Source organism: Salvelinus alpinus, chromosome 17 (assembly GCF_045679555.1).
Source record: "Salvelinus alpinus chromosome 17, SLU_Salpinus.1, whole genome shotgun sequence".
NCBI classification, from domain to species: domain Eukaryota; kingdom Metazoa; phylum Chordata; class Actinopteri; order Salmoniformes; family Salmonidae; genus Salvelinus; species Salvelinus alpinus.
Window position 1 is genome coordinate 18,024,020 of NC_092102.1, and position 16,906 is coordinate 18,040,925.

At 40.8% G+C, this 16,906-nt stretch overlaps 2 protein-coding genes across 3 annotated transcripts; one reads left to right on the forward strand and one right to left on the reverse strand.

The window, feature by feature from the left end:
* Positions 1 to 853: 853 nt before the first annotated feature.
* On the reverse strand, positions 854 to 9,044 carry LOC139542360 (dnaJ homolog subfamily C member 16-like). Its single transcript, XM_071347682.1, has 15 exons — positions 8,862 to 9,044; positions 8,385 to 8,573; positions 8,188 to 8,254; positions 7,739 to 8,063; positions 7,340 to 7,524; positions 7,145 to 7,249; positions 6,621 to 6,779; positions 6,163 to 6,293; positions 5,854 to 6,037; positions 5,408 to 5,590; positions 5,119 to 5,195; positions 4,941 to 5,021; positions 4,775 to 4,864; positions 4,433 to 4,603; positions 854 to 4,225 (listed from the first exon to the last, which is right to left on the reverse strand). Exons 2-15 carry the CDS (start codon positions 8,561 to 8,563, stop codon positions 3,769 to 3,771), a joined length of 2,394 nt encoding a protein of 797 aa, XP_071203783.1. The 5' UTR covers positions 8,564 to 8,573; positions 8,862 to 9,044; the 3' UTR covers positions 854 to 3,768.
* Positions 9,045 to 9,077: 33 nt separating this feature from the next.
* Positions 9,078 to 16,499, forward strand: LOC139542361 (caspase-9-like). Of its 2 annotated transcripts, XM_071347683.1 has the most exons (11): positions 9,078 to 9,181; positions 10,640 to 10,805; positions 10,996 to 11,200; positions 11,305 to 11,430; positions 11,515 to 11,576; positions 11,846 to 12,022; positions 12,120 to 12,209; positions 12,302 to 12,449; positions 13,759 to 13,950; positions 14,081 to 14,190; positions 14,344 to 16,499. In XM_071347683.1, exons 2-11 carry the CDS (start codon positions 10,674 to 10,676, stop codon positions 14,467 to 14,469), a joined length of 1,368 nt encoding a protein of 455 aa, XP_071203784.1. In that variant the 5' UTR covers positions 9,078 to 9,181; positions 10,640 to 10,673; the 3' UTR covers positions 14,470 to 16,499. The 2 variants fall into 2 exon arrangements, with proteins under 2 accessions (XP_071203784.1, XP_071203785.1); XM_071347684.1 differs by lacking the exon at positions 9,078 to 9,181 and having other exon boundaries at positions 10,619 to 10,805.
* The last annotated feature ends 407 nt before the right edge of the window (positions 16,500 to 16,906 follow it).

Genomic DNA, 16,906 nt, shown 5'->3' on the forward strand with positions numbered 1-16,906 from the left:
GGGGCAGGCAAACAAATGCTGGTAGCTTTCAAGAAACAAAACGAACTGGCAACATACAGAGAACACAGGTAAAAATACACTGGGAATAATGGAGAAGATGGGCGACAGCTTGAGGGGGGTGGAGACAATCACAAAGACAGGTGAAACAGATCAGGGTGTAACAATGTACAGTAGTATAAATATTAGAATGAGCTGTCACGGGAATACAGTATTTAAATAGTGTGAAACAGAAAGTGTCCAGTGGTTTACTTTATAACGAGGTGAATCAGCTTTAATATTGCAAATAGATTGTGGCTTCTATCAATGTAATTGTCTGCATAATATGTAATCCCCCATATATTTTGTATAAATATTATTTTAAATATATTATTTTTAAAATATATTTTCCATTATTATTTTCCCCTTACCCTACCACATCTCCCCTAATTGGAGTAAACTAATGGGCAACAACACTTAGGCTTCTAGCTCTGACGCACCTGTGCTGTCTCCATCTGTTGGACAGAAGCAGAGTTAGTCCGTGGCTTGGGGGGGCCAAGCTGAATTTCTTCAGCCGCCTGAGGTACAAACAACAATACAATCAAAGGTAAAATAATCACTCGGTGTGACCATATCATGCCAAACAAGGATACTGATACAGCTGAGAAATACAAATTAATATAATTTGTCTTGGCAACCTATGAACGTAAAGCATTTATTACACACAGCAAGAGGATATGCACTGTAGCAGAACCTTTGAGACATGTGAAACATCAGATTAATTTATTTAGTCAACATTGTACTATAGTAATTCTGTAACAAAAACATGTTTAAAATTTAACAAACAACAGTATTGATATGACCACATTATAATAAATCCATGTAAAAACAAATATTTGATTTATTACAGTATATTAATATGTACAGATGATGTGGTAGAACATGTACAGCATTTCCAAATCCAACTAAACTATTGTCATGACAACAATATTAGTTTGTTTGTAAATTAATTTGGGTTAAGCACAATCAAGTTTAGTTTTTTATTTCAAAATAGATCAGATAATGTCGCATGAAATGTTGTCCATTCTCCAACACACAGTGCCTTGCAAAAGTATTCATCCCCCTTGGCGTTTTTCCTATTTTGTTGCATTACTACCTGTAATTAAAATGTATTTTAAATTGGATTTCATGTAATGGACATACACAAAATAGTCCAAATTGGTGAAGTAAAAAAAAAAGAAAAAAAGGCTTGTTTCAAAAATATATATTTTTTTAAATAAATAAATGGAAAAGTGGTGTGTGCATATGTATTCACCCCCTTTGCTATGAAGCCCCTAAATAAGATCTGGTGCAGCCAATTACCTTCAGAAGTCACATAATTAGTTAAATAAAGTCCACCTGTGTGCAATCTAAGTGGCACATGATCTGTCACATGATCTGTCACCTGTTCTGAAAGGCCCCAGAGTCTGCAACACCACCAAGCAAGCAGCACCGTGAAGACCAATGAGCTCTCCAAACAGGTCAGGGACAAAGTTGTGGAGAAGTACAGATCAGGGTTGGGTTATAAAAAAAAATCAGAAACTTTGAACATCCCACGGAGCACCATTAAATCCATTATTAAAAAATGGAAAGAATATGGCACCACAACAAACCTGCCAAAAGAGGCCCGCCCACCAAACTCACGGACCAGACAAGGAGGGCATTAATCAGAGAGGCAACAAAGAGAACAAAGATAACCCTGAAGGAGCTGCAAAGCTCCACAACGGAGATTGGAGTATCTGTCCATGGGACCACTTTAAGCCGTACACTCCACAGAGCTGGGCTTTACGGAAGAGTAGCCAGAAAAAAGCATTGCTTAAAGAAAAAAATAATCAAACACATTTAGTGTTCGCCAAAAGGCATGTGGGAGACTCCCCAAACATATGGAAGAAGGTACTCTGGTAAGATGAGACAAAAATGTAGCTTTTTGGCCATCAAGGAAAACGCTATGTCTGGCGCAAACCCAACACCTCTCATCACCTTGAGAACACCATCCCCACAGTGAAGCATGGTGGTGGCAGCATCATGCTGTGGGGATGTTTTTCCATCGGCAGGGACTTGGAAACTGGTCAGAATTGAAGGAATGATGGATGGCGCTAAATACAGGGAAATTCTTGAGGGAAACCTGTTTCAGTCTTCCAGAAATTTGAGACTGGGACGGAGGTTCACCTTCCAGCAGGACAATGACCCTAAGTATACTGCTAAAGCAACACTCGAGTGGTTTAAGGGGAAACATTTAAATGCCATGGAATGGCCTAGTCAAAGCCCAGAGCTCAATCCAATTGAGAATTTGTTGTGTGACTTAAAGATTGCTGTACACCAGCGGAACCAATCCAACTTGAAGGAGCTGGAGCAGTTTTGCCTTGAAGAATGGGCAAAAATCCCAGTGGCTAGATGTGCCAAGCTTATAGAGACATACCCCAAAAGACTTGCAGCTGTAATTGCTGCAAAAGGTGCCTCTACAAAGTATTGACTTTGGGGGGGTGAATAGTTATGCATGCTCAAGTTGTTGTTTTTTCTTATTTCTTGTTTGCTTCACAATAAAATATATTTTGCATCTTCAAAGTGGTAGGCTTGTAAATCAAATGATACAATGCCCCCCAAAAAATCTATTTTAATTCCAGGTTGTAAGGCAAGAAAATAGGAAAAATGCCAAGGGGGGTGAATATTTTCACAAGCCACTGTATACTAGATCATTGCTACATGAAGCCACTGGCCAAGTTCTGTTGTAAAACTAAAAAAGCTCTGACCAAGGCCAAGAGGACGATACGTAAAGCCTAATAAAGAACAGTGATACTAGCAAGAGCAGTGTGCGGGTTTCTCTTTTCTTTCCCGTAAAAAATAAAGGGAAATAGACTAATGCAAAAAGCTTGGTCATGTAACAAAAGCCTAAAGTATAACGTTATAGACTTTTTTTAAATAGCCTATTTCTACATGAATAAGAATGAACATGAAATATTAGCAGCCAAGGATAAATGGAAGGCATTGTAGTTACAGTATATATTGCACAAGAATAAAACATATTTTTTAGAGTGAGGTCAAAATGGTGAAGAAAATAGATCTAGTAGAGACATGCATCTCTATTCACAGTACTGACCAATCACCATTGGGACAGTGAAGCTAATATTAAAGCACAATCTGATAGATTAGATATTTGAATAATAATGGTTGACGGTTATGAAAAGGCATGAGTCTACTTATGACCACAGTGATTCAGTTAGCTCATCTAGAGGTTGTAACAGCAGCAGATATTAGTTAGCTACTTAGTTCTAATGACAGCATGCAGAGGAAGGGATCCGAAAGGGAAAGCAATCTAGGAATTGTTCAATGGTTGTTGCTTTGAGATCCACTATATTCTGTACCCTCCCTCTTTTACTGAACCTACTTTAAGAAGTACTTCCGTAACAAATAAATATTTCAAGTGCAAAAAAGGCAGCAGAACTCCAGCAGAACATGATGGCAGATAAATGTAATACAGTTGTCGCAATGAGCCAAGCCAACCTCACTATTGAAAGTAATTTCTTCAAACCATGTCCTAGTGCAATCACTCAAAACATACAGTAGCCTCCTCCCCCTGAACACAGCCATGAGGATACCTCGGTGTCGTCTTGGCTTTTAAACACAGATAGCTTAGGTACGTGTCCATTTAGGCCTGTATCCTGACTTGGGATGTGTGCATGCAATGCATCTCAGACTTCCAAGCATATCTTTTTGGGGATATTTTTTCACAACGTACAGTAATTGACACGATTTCTATTTGGGGCCTGTGATCTTGTCCAGGCCCGGCCAGCCAGGAATGTAGTACCGGGGCAGAGTTCCCTCCATAAGCCTCTCCATCCACAGCCCCAGGCGGTCCAGTTTGTGGTGGATCTGCAGTGTGGCGGTGGAGCGGGACCTGGGCGTAGACCTGCGTGGTGGGTGGTCGTCCCTGGACCCGGACCTAGACCTCTTCCCTCCCCCAGTAGCGCCCCCGGGCCCTTCCTCCTCAGAGGACCCACCTTCCTCCCCGGTGTAGACAGGCTTGAAGAGGCAGAGGTACTTCTTATGGCCGTTGAGTGCCAGCACATAGCCCGTGTAGTCTATCTTGTGGCGGGCACAGTCATCCTCTTCGGTGTCTATCTGCATGGCGTCCTGGGCAAACTCCAACAGTGTTTCCATCCATGCACTGTGCTTGTCCACATTCAGGAAGGAAAAGTGCAGAGTCAGGCTCCTGTAGTGGCAAGAGGAGAAGACATGATATGTTGGTAACCTTTTAAACATGTATAAGCATTTATAATGTGACTATAAAAACGGCAGTTGTGTTCACCATACCACTCGCCTATAAATATTCATGTTATAAGCATATAAAATACATCATTCAATGTATGTCTATTTCACCTCAAGCACCAGACCATGTGGGATCATATCCTGCCCTCACCCGGTGAAAGAGTAGACTTCTTTGGCGAACTTGCTGAGTAAGACGTTCTTGGTGGCATCAGTGAGCACCAGTACCACGTTCATATGGCCTGGTCTCAGCTTCACCAGGTTACTGGTGTATGTGATGTCTGTCAGCTCCGTCACCTCCACAAAGTTCTTCTTCGGTGGGCGACTATAAAATTTAAATAAAAAGCAGAACCACTGAATCACTCCTTTTCATTTATTGAAAGCGAAAGGAGAAATATAATCCCTAAAATATGTCAGATAGTTCAACCAAAACATCATATTTCAGTCACAGCTTGAATATTTTCAATATAGCTTAAAATTAAAAATGCTGTCTTGCCTTGAGGTGCTGCTGCTACCCGGTGACCCATTTTCTGCCTTAGTTCCTTCTTTTGCCTTTGGTTTGGATTTGCCATCTTCACTAGAGTCACTGAAATCCCACAAAGCAGAACGGTAAGCCTAAACAAGTAGTAGAATAGCAGAATCACACTGTTCCTCCATTTTACCTGAAGGCCTGAACCACCACAGTGCCAAACAAGATGAATAAGGCAGAGAATATCAACGACAGGAGGGGCATCATCTCACGCCTGCAGAAACATATTACAGACATTGATTATGTTCTTTTCTCCTTATGTTGTCCGCTCCCAAATACATACCTACAATTTTGAATAAAAGATAACTTACCAATTATTATGAAGAATATCATCAAGGATTTCAGAAATGTAATCATATGCTGTATAGATCCATCGAATAAGAAACATCTGGAAAATATATATACATTTACTGCCTATAATTATACTGTATTATCCATTATATTAAAAACCATTGCAGATTTGGAATGCCATAAAATAACATTTGATCAAATACCTTATCTCTGGACACAGTACTAATTACTACATCATTACCCTTGCTCTGCCGAGACTTAAGTAGGCCAGCCTTTCTAATGAGGATAATACTGTGGAACTCAATTTACAGAGGCAAACTCATTGTTGAGCTCCGGCAGCATGGCGTCGTAGTTGAGGATGGAGGGGTCTTTCTGCAGCCTCTCCAGCTCATCCAACAGACGTTGTTTATCCTCATCAGTACCATTCCAACCACCCGCCACCTCCTTGTACAGGACCTTCCCTGCTGGGTTACGACGCTCCAAGATGAACACCTGCCGAGCAAGCACACCCAGGCAGACACACACATCCACATGAGCTTATAGTATTGGGGAAAGGTGATTTTACCTTGTGATACATTATAACAGAAAGAGAGGATGAGTGGCTGTAGCTCATTATACAGACACTTCTACCATAAGCTCTCAAAAACCGAATTGCAGTCCATATTAAGATGCATCCAAGGAGATCACATTAACAAAGTTCATATTTAATATGGCACTCTACAGTCTCCACTACAGCTATGTTAGCATACACTTACCTGTGGTGGTGGAGGTGTGCTGTCCTTAGTCTTCAGCAGAATATCACACAGTGATTGTTGCAGTCTTTGGTAGACGTAGGCAAACCTCACCACCTCCAGAGTGTTGGTAGAGGCAAATGTGAGGAAGGCCTGGTTTCCTATGGTATAGGACTCCTCATCACCAGTGATCAGTAGAACACAGTACCTAAAAGACAGATGTTTGGGAATATGATGCAAAAGTGAAATCATGTAAACTGGCTGTTCATAAACGATATGTTTAAAAATAGACATAGACTTCAGCCAAAAAGGAAATAAAAAGCATAAGCTTACTTCCTGCGTCGGTGGAACTGCTTCACAGGGCAAAGTTCATCAAACAGTTTCTGGTTCACCAGTCGAGGGACGAGGAGAAACTTGTTGTTTGTTATAAATTCATCGACGATTTGTTTTTTCATCCCTTTAGCCTAGAGGAGAACAACGACACATAGGTATCAATGACATGAAATGCCATGTCTCTAATCAGCTTAATTAACAACAAACACAGCATCTCTAAATATAATCAATGATATGTCAGTAATACAGATAATATGTCAGTAATACAGATAATATGTCAGTAATACAGATAATATGTCAGTAATACAGATAGTATGTCAGTAATACAGATAGTATGTCAGTAATACCTCAGATACTTCTCAGGTATTCAAATGCTATTTAATTATTCAATCAAACTGTCTGGTGGAAAAGTAAGAGGATCCACAGTAGTCGAGTGTAGTAAACCGTCTAGTATCTACCTGTATAATGTCTGCAGGCTTGTCTGTACTCTCCTTAAAGACCAGCATGGTGGGGGCGTAGGTGTTGATGTTGAACTGCTTCAGTAGGTTCGCAGTCTCTGACAGGCCCTGGTCCACGTATCCAAACTGAACATAATCCTTATAGGCGAAAGCAGTCAGCTAAAAAATATAAGAGCAAAAACTCAACTGTAAGCAAGTATTAGAAAGCTGCTGTCAATGGTCTATGCTCCGGAAGGAAGTAAATAATAGTTAGTCAGAACAGCGCTCTCAGTGGTGGTTAAAACTGATGCCAGACTGACTAATCTAGACCAGGGCAACTCCCGTCTTCAGGGGCCTGATTGGTGTCACCCTTTTGCCCCAGCCCCAGCTAACACACCTGACTCCAATAATCAACTAATCATGATCTTCAGTTAAAAAGGCAATTAGTTTAAATCAGATGTTTGCTAAGGATGGGGGAGAAGTGTGACACCAATCAGGACCCTGAGGACTGGAATTGCCCAGGCCTGATCTAGACAATGGCTTACCTTGTACAAGAGTGGAACTACAGGCACTTGGTCAAACAGAAGCACGTGCGGCTTGTTCTGCTCATGCCAGCTGTTCAGGAATTGAAAGTCGTTTCTGTCTGTAACCTGAAACAGTTTATTTTTTGTAAACATAATTGCTGAGATGCAAACAATGGTGAGTCAGAAAACAAATCTGCCAAAAACATGTAATTTTACCTTCTCAACCAGTCTCTGAGGGAGCAGGTCCTCCACAAACTGCCTCAGGTGCTCCTTCACCACAGCGTAGTGGAAGAAGGTCACTTTCCCGTTGATGACCCCCAGTATGGACGGGGTGCGGTGAGCACCGAGGTGATTGGCCAGACGTCTCTCATAACCAACGTCCACCACACCAATCCCCACACCTAAGACATAACACACCAGTTGAACACAATCAGCCAAACCTTAGACTCCGTATGGTTATTTTACCTACTAGTTGAATGCACTGATTGTATATCGCTCGGGATAAGAGTGTCTGCTAAATGACTAGCATGTAATGTAAATGTAACACACTGTCATGTGGAAGGTGAAGGCGCTGAGTCATTTTCATTTGTGTAATGCATTTCATAATTTTCCTACCCAAGGCTTCCAGCTCCAACACAACCTCTTTCCAGACCGGTTCAATGTGGATACAGCTGAAACACCAGTCGGATGTGATTTTGATCAGGTACGGTCTCTTATAGCTGTCAGGCACCACGTCATTCACATACTGGTTGAAGTGCAGAGCGTACTTGCTGTCGGCAAACTCCCGGTTGCCCTTATTGTTGAATGGGAAGTGGAAGAAGGACTCGTCGAAGTAGAAGTGGTCGTGGCGGTGACCATAGTGACCATGACCATACGGCTGGGTGTCATCAGTCTGGCCATACCGGTCATAGTTGGTTCTCTTCTCCTCATTGGATAATATCTTAGAGTTTGGGTAGAAAGCAGATGCATATGGTTACCAGAGGGTGGAGCCTTCCCTTCTGAATAATGCATTTACAGTAAACTGCTGAGGTTTTAATGTTGGCAAATATTGGATACTCTCTTACCTCATAAGATTTGGTAATCTTGATGAACATATCTTCAGCGCCTTCATTTTTGTTTTTGTCCGGATGCCTTACAGAAATAAAGGACCATGCATCACTGGCCATGTATTTTTGTAAACAGGGTAAATCATCTTAATGCTAAATATATCCACTGAGTCCTGACACCCAGAAGAGAAGGGGTCAGTTAAAGATGTTCTTACCATTCCCTAACTAGGCGCTTGTACACTTTCTTGATTTCAGCTTGACTTGCACTTTTGGTCACTCCAAGAATCTTGTATGGGTCTACTTCATTGGCTGTCTCCATTGAGCCACCCAGAAGATGCAGACAGACAACCACTATACCAGGAAATGTCAAAAACATCCTTGTTCTTCTTGCCATGTGTTTTTGTCTGGAAAGCACCAACAAAGACAGTCAGATAGAACATATCTGCCTGATGGGATGTCTAGCTAAGGTTAAGCATGAGTCTGTATCGGTAAAAGGAAAATTTGAATGCCAAAGGGAAAATATACACAGACAAAAATAACCATCTAAACACAGCATTTAGCAGGCAATGGCATTATAATTGCCACATGTGAAGATTTAAAACAGAACACATGCATTACATTGCTATGCAATCAATTTATAATAGAGAGCTCGCTAGCTATCCAGGCTAGCTTGTTGAAAAACATACACGCACCTCAAGAATCTGGATGGATCAACTGTTCTTCTGTCACATTCATCTAAAATGTATCTGTCACTGCTTTTCTGCGAATGAAAAGCATGAAAAATGTGTGATTTGAAGCATCATCCGAGCTCTCTAACGTTATCTCTCCTCCGTAAATGATAACCTACTGGGACTGCATCCAGTGTGAAGGAGGGATCAGATACACCGAAAAGCATTGTGGGAATTGGAGTCTATTACAATCCATCAATCACGAAGATGTGTGATGTAAACAAGGAAGTCGGTAGTGAAATAGAAAGGAAGATTTCAGTCTGTGAGGAGATGACACGGAGCAGGTAAATATATATGTATCACCACTGTTTGTCATTATATTCAGTGTGTTATTTGTATTCTAATTTACAACTGTATACTACATGTATACAGTTAAGTATGTATACATATACTGTATTTTGAAACTCAAGACGTCCGTGTAACATTACTTTAGCCCTGGTCAATGTCGTTTCATTATGTAGCTAGCTAGCCTGTTTGCGAATGGTACAGAACGTTTAAATTGACTTTTCTAACGAGTTTAATTGAGAAACAACTGCTAAAATTTTGCTCAAAGTATGTGTTGGACCCATTAATGTGTCTATAATCATAACATTTGAATTAATGATATTTCTATGTCCATAATACCATATTTAGATGGTTATGGAAAGGCAGGTATAATACTAGTCCAATAATGGACTAAAGGACCTAACGTTATTCCTTAGTCCAAGGACCTTACATGTTCAGTTTAGAGGCGATTTGGCTCTGACAACCAAAACAGCCAAATACTCCATCTAAACATGAATCGATTCTCAATTGCGGTACTTGTTCTAGAAACATAAAACCCTCTACTTTCAAATCGCATCAAAATATAACATTTCACAAATGCAAAATATAAACTTACTAGCACACTCACACTGTATAAACTGGTTTTAACACAGTATTTTTCAGTGACAACATTGTAGTGAACGTCTTCCATTTACACATAGGTGTTTGGAGACTCGATAGCTATTTGCACAGGTATGCCTCTGTCTCTGTCTTCCGTCTGTTTTCCATGAACAAGCGCTGTAACATGGACATTTGGCCATGTGGGAACCCTAACCCTAGAAAGCTTCTTTTTTTTTCTTCTTTAATTTTTAGTTATTCAATTTTTTTAATTTAAAGATGCTTTTCTTATGTTTCCAAAACCATCCTGCAAGCGATGCATTTTAACATTCAGAACGAGCGTTGGGGCTCTTAACAAAACGACTTTGGCTAGAAGATACTATCGTCAATAGGCGATAAAGGTAGTTAGCGACTCTGAATGTCTTAGGCAGGTACATTTTCACAATTTTTCGCGAAGCAGCCAGTTCGAATCCTGGGTCTGCCGGGGAATAAATAAGTGAGAAGTGAGTTTGCACCCGCATTATAGACATCCTAGATCCCATCTCCTGCCATTGTGCCCTTAAGCAAGGCCGTTAAACCCCACAACTGATCCACGGGCCCCACAGTATGGCTACCCTCTGCTCTAACCTCTCTAACTTATGTTTGTGTGTCTTTCGGAACGGTTGGGATTACGCGGAAGTCGAATTTCCTTTTAACCTTGTGTACAATTGGACAATAAAGTGATCTTTGTCTTCTCTGCCTGTTTGCTGTTTGTATTGCTCATTAATATTTCGTAGTACTGGGATTGTCTTTGTAACAACCATGTAAATACATTTTTAGGAACACTTATGGCAGTGGCACTGGTTTGGTCATTTCTCTTCTCTGCCACATAATCATTGCAGAGTTCCTGTTTCATGCCTCATATAAGCCTACAGAATGGAGGAGAGACACAAAAGGATTCTCCAACGCAATAGGGTCAATCTTGTGAGAGACCTGAACCCATCAGATATGTATGATGGACTTCTGTCAAAAGGAATCTTTACTCAAGACATGATCGACGAGATAAAGGTAAGGTGTGACGCTATTCTTCTTGACAATTATTGTCTGTCTTGCAAGAATCCCGATTCATGATAGACATCATCATGATTAGGCTATCCTCATTCCCATGCTTTTGCACACAGCGAAGTCTGGAATTCTAACCAAGTATCATATGCTGCTTTCAGTTCTCACAAGCCCATGCCTTGTTCCTCAATTTCAGAGATCAGGAACCAGACGAGACCAAGCCAGACAGTTGGTTCGAGACCTGGAGACTCGAGGGAGTCGGGCCTTCCCAGCTTTAATAGAGTGCCTTCGTGAGAAAGGGCAGCATAGCCTGCCAGATCTCCTGTTGGCGGGGGAACCACAGAGCCAGCCTCTACCTCTGCCTGTCCATGTCCGGACAGTTGTTAGGCCTTTGCCAGTTTGTAAGTATGCCTATGTGGTTAAATATAATCTGTGATTCATTGCAATGTCGGTCCATACTACTGAAATGTTCATATTTGCTTTGGATTTTGCTCTATTTTGACAGACTCTCATATGGACACTGTGGTAACTCCTGTCTATCCAAGTCAACCAGTTAGGCCTTTGCCTATTACCCCTGTCTATCCAAGTCAACCAGTTAGGCCTTTGCCTACGCCTACCACTCCCAGTTTATGTATGTGATCATAAAAAAATTCTGTAAGTACTTTGACATATGTCTCTGAATATTCAAGTATAAAAGTGGTGATGTTTATTACAGCCCCTGAAAGGGAGTTTGGAAAACCCAGGGCAACAGGAAGAGTTAGACGTGACAGTATTCAGGTAAGTTATCTTGCCTTTTGGCTCTATGTACTATAGGCCAAATGTAGCATCCGTTCCCCATTGTGGTTATCAACAGTACTCTCCAGCGGAGTTGTTGTGTCTCACTTCTGTTGAATTTAACTTCACATATTATGCTATATAAATCCACATACTGTATCTTGCCTCGTCAAGATTATAACAAGTCTAAATTTGAGTCTAACCAGTTCCCTAATTTTATAGTTTGGATATACTGTGGAATCAATGCATGCTTTTCTTTCATGTTCTCTCAGAGTTATAAGATGGATGCCAGCCCCTGTGGACACTGCCTGATCATAAACAATGTCGATTTTGAGCCTCAGTCAGAGCTGAATAACCGCACAGGGTCCAACATAGACTGCGACAAACTGGAGAGAAGATTTCAATCCCTTAACTTTATTGTCCTTGTCAAGAGAAACCTGAAACAGAATGTGAGGATTTCCTCAGCTACTCTCCTTTATATCTATTCATGATTAACTTAGATACTGGCCTAATGATCTAATGCTTACAGTAATAACTATATTTCAGCAAATAAGGCAGGAGCTATCAGCTTTGTCCAAGAAGGATCATTCACAATATGATTGTTGTGTGGTGATCATGTTATCACATGGGACGGAGGTAAGAGACTCATATCCTTTTACAAATGCATAGAAAGTAGAAAGGTTTCTTTCAGGAGATGAATAATGTTATTTCATTGCATATTGTTTTAGGTAAGTCACAATCGCTTCCCTGGTGCAGTGCATGGAGTGGATGGGCCCAATGTCCCAGTTCAGCTCATCACAAACTACCTCAATGGTCAGAACTGCCCATCCCTACAGGGCAAGCCCAAGCTCTTCTTCATCCAGGCCTGTGGGGGAGGTAAGACAACTTCGCTGTAGGCGTTTCTTATGCTTAGTGATCACTTAGTACTGCTTATGCAGCACTGTAACAATAGTGTTATAAATGTGTTGTAATACTAGTCTGTACACTGGGTTACATCTCCAACAGTGGAGGAAATCTCTCTCTGCCAGTCACCACCCCGGATTCACGTTCGAGAAACCTAGAACTGCTGGAGTCCAGGCTAGGATACTAATATGTACAGTACCAGTCAAAAGTTTGGACATGCCTGCTCATTCAAGGGTTTTTCTTTATTTGTACTATTTTCTACATTGTAAAGACATCAAAACTATGAAATAACACATATGGAATCATGTAGTAACCAAAAAGTCTTAAACAAATCTAAATATATTTTATATTTGAGATTCTTCAAAGTAGCCACCCTTTGCCTTGATGAGAGCTTTGCACACTGTTGACATTTTGACATTCTCTCAACCACTTTTGACATTCTCTCAACAATTTCACTTGAAATTCTTTTCCAACAGTCTTGAAGGAGTTCCCACATATGCTGAGCACTTGTTGGCTTCTTTTCCTTCAATCTGCGGTCCAACTCATCCCAAACCATCTCAGTTGGGTTGAGGTCGGGTGATTGTGGAGGCCAGGTCATCTGACGCAGCACTCAATCACTCTCCTTCTTGGTCAAATAGCCCTTACACTGACAGTGTCACCAGCAAATCACCCCCACACCACCTCCTCCATGCTTAAAGGTGCAAACCACACATGCAGAGATCATCCGTTCACCTACTCTGCGTCTCACAAAGACCTTATAAACTTATACTTAACTCTGGGTCTTCCTTTCCTGTGGCGGTCCTCATGAGAGCCAGTCTCATCATAATGCTTGATGGTTTTGGGACTGCAGTTGAAGAAACATTGAAAGTTCTTGACATTTTCCTGGATTGACTGACCTTCATGGCATTTCTCTTTGCTTATTTGAGCTGTTCTTGCCATAATATGGACTTGGTCTTTTACCAAATAGGGCTATTTTCTGTTGGCTCAAACTGATTGGCTCAAAGGCATTAAGAAGGAAAGAAATTCCACAAATTAACTTTAAACACACACATACTACATGATTCCATATGTGGTATTTCATAGTTTTGATGTCTTCACTATTATTGTACAATGTAGAAAATAGTAAAAATTAAAGAAACTCTGGAAGGAGTAGCTCTGTCAACTTTTGACTGGTACTGTAGATGGGATGTTACTATGTCTATTACGTTCATGATCTATATCTCTAATAAAGATAATACATTTAAATAGCTTGTATAATGTTCTATGCATTGTGGTCTGGCAGGTGAGAGAGACACAGGCTTTGAGGTGACTCCTGACGAGGATAGGCCTTGTATTGGAGGAACAGATGACCAGACGGACGCCATGCCCATGTCCTCCAGCAGTGACTCTCTGAGCACTCCGTCTGATGAGCCAGACGCTAGGGCCACACTGCCCACACCTAGTGACATACTGGTGTCCTACTCCACCTTCCCAGGTGTGTGTGGGGGTGGGGGGGGGGGGGTGTTGCTCTCAAATACAATACTTATTTGTGGTGATCAATCGCAAGAAAGTGTCACTAGTATGCCTGTCGCCCTGATGGCTGTTTGTCTGTGTGACTTGAACAGGTTACGTCTCCTGGAGAGATACACAAGCTGGCTCCTGGTATGTAGAAACACTGGATAACGTCTTAGAAGACAATGCTGCCGCTAATGACCTGGTCACCATGTTAATGATGGTGAGTTTGTTGTTTTTAATATTGTTTAAAAAATTGGCAATACAGTTAATTTTTTGTTTTAAAAAAAATGTGTATTATAAAGCTGTATTTTTATTTTGAACGGCAGTAAGGATATTCTCTTATGAAGCTATCAATGTTTTTGTTTGTGGTCAGGTAAACAATGAAGTTTCACAAAACTCAGCCAAAGGCCTCTACAAACAGATGCCTGGTTCCTTTAACTTTCTACGCAAACTTCTCTACTTTCAAGTCCTGCCCTGCCAGAGACCAATCCAGGCATGACGACACTCTCAGGAAATATTTGTCTCTTCATGTGCCATTAAAAAAAAGATCCTCTATCAATGTTTATTTGGATATGTGAACAAAAGGACCAAGATTGGAATTGTATGTTTGTTCTTTTAAAATGTTCTTTCTTTTCTTGTTTTTACACTCAATGTTTGCTCTTACAAGATTGCAACATCTTTGTGACAATCAAAAACATTGTAATCAGTAAAAACCAATGGTTTTCCTTGAAGCGCTTTGCAAAATATGAATCGGTACTGCACCCTCTATAACCACTGTGATTATTATTTGACCCTGCTGGTCATCTATGAACATTTGAACAACGATTTGGCCTTAATGGCCATGTACTCTTATAATCTCCACCCGGCACAGCTAGAAGAGGACTGGCCTACCTCGCAGAGGCTGGTTCCTCTCTAGGTTTCTTTCTATGTTCCTGCCTATCTAGGAAGTTTTTCCTAGCCACCGTGCTTCTGCATTTCTTGCTGTTTGGAGTTTTAGGCTGGGTTTCTGTATAACCACTTTCTGCTGATGTAAAAAGGGCTTTATAAATACATTTGATTTGATTTGACGACCTTTACTTTTAGTCAGAACATCTATTGTTTATAATATGTTGTTTTCATCTTGAGGGATTTAGTTTTAGGTGAATGGGTGTTCAGTGAATGGGTATTAATGTACTATAGCTGAATGTTGTGATGTCCAAATGTAATTGTGTAATGCTCTGTTCTGGTTGTCTTTCTACACAGTTTTTTTTATTTGAAGGTTACCGTTGCATTCATTCAATTTAATGAGATACTGTAGAGTTGACTGGCTGACTATGTCTGTAGCCTTAGTCAATTGTCATTTTTAGCTCAGTTGTCTATTGCCCGAATCTAATGCAAACGTTAGAATCTATCATTGGAGTATCTTGGCTGGAAGCCATGCACATTTGGCTGCACTAGAGGAGAGAGCTTCTTGGGGAAAGAATTCACACCTAGATATAAATATAGTACTGCTTATGTCTCTATTACATTTGAATACTTCACACAGTAGAAGTTGAAGGATATAATGGTAAGTGTCCAATAGATGGAGTCTGTGAGTCAGATGTTGAGGATTTGGTCTGTGTACATACCATACACAGACCAAATCCTCAACATCTGACTCTGACGCCAAACAGTGTTTCCCGAACTGTGGTCCACAATACATAAAAATCAATCTGTAATGGTGGATGGTTTTCATTTATATTCCAAATCACACCATTGTGGATTCAGAGTCCTGCAACACAAATAATCCTTTGTGATTCTTGAATCCAAGAGAATAATAATATATTTATTTTATATAGCGCTTTTCAATACAAACAATCTCATAGTCTACAATAAAATGCTTACTTACAGGTTCCTTCTTGACAATGCAACAACAACAAGAAATAATAAAAGATAAGATCACAAACATAAAGTCAAAGGCAGTAGAATATAATAAACACTTTTGCATAAGTATAATACAGGAAGGCACAATGTGTGGTCCAATATGTACACGTGCATTGGGGTGCTTAAATTGTGCATTATTAGCTATAGTAAATACACTTCTGGTAGCAGCAAGCCTGTGTGAGTGCATGTGTGCTAAGGTATGGAGAATCAGAGCAGGTGGTCAGTCCAGTTCAAGTGTTCAGCAGTCTGATGGCTTGTAGATAGAAACTGTCTCAGAGCTTGTTGGGATCAGGCCTCATGTTCCGATAATGTCTGCCCGACGGTAAGGGAGTGAACAGCTCGTGGCTGGGGTTTGAGGGGTCCTTGATGATGCTGTCCTCGGGCACCGTTTCGAGTAGATGTCCTGGATGGGTGGGAGTCTTCACCACCCGCTGGAGGGCCTTGTGGTTGTGGACGCTGAGAACTTAAGGCAAAGGGTGGCTACTTTGAAGAATATAAAATATATTTGATTTGTTTATCGCTTTTTTTTTGGTTACTACATGATTCCATATGTGTTATTTCATAGTTTTGATGTCTTCACTATTATTGTACAATGTAGAAATATTAAAGATAAGAAAAACCCTTGAATTAGTAGGTGTGTCCAAACTTTTGACTGATACTGTAGGCATTACTCTTGTCCATATGTCATGCCATGTGAATAGCGATGGAAATGGCATGTTCTGTGGATCTGTTGGAGCGGTAGGAAAATTGGAGTGAGTCCAGTGTGCCTCGCATGCCTGTAGTCTCTCATCCTGCACACCTCTTTCATCGTCCTAGGAACTGGGGCAGGTGAAAAGCCAAGGAAGAGCAGAGGAGCCTGCTCTAACCCTGAAGCCGATCACAATTTACAGTATGTATTTTTGTGTTCATATAACGGTGGCGTGCAATGCAACTTTGGCACCTGAATTCAATGTAACGTTGGTTCCACATTACACTGGCTAATGCAAATGCATTACATGCAGGTATAATGCAATTATAGTGTAGTTACATCGTAT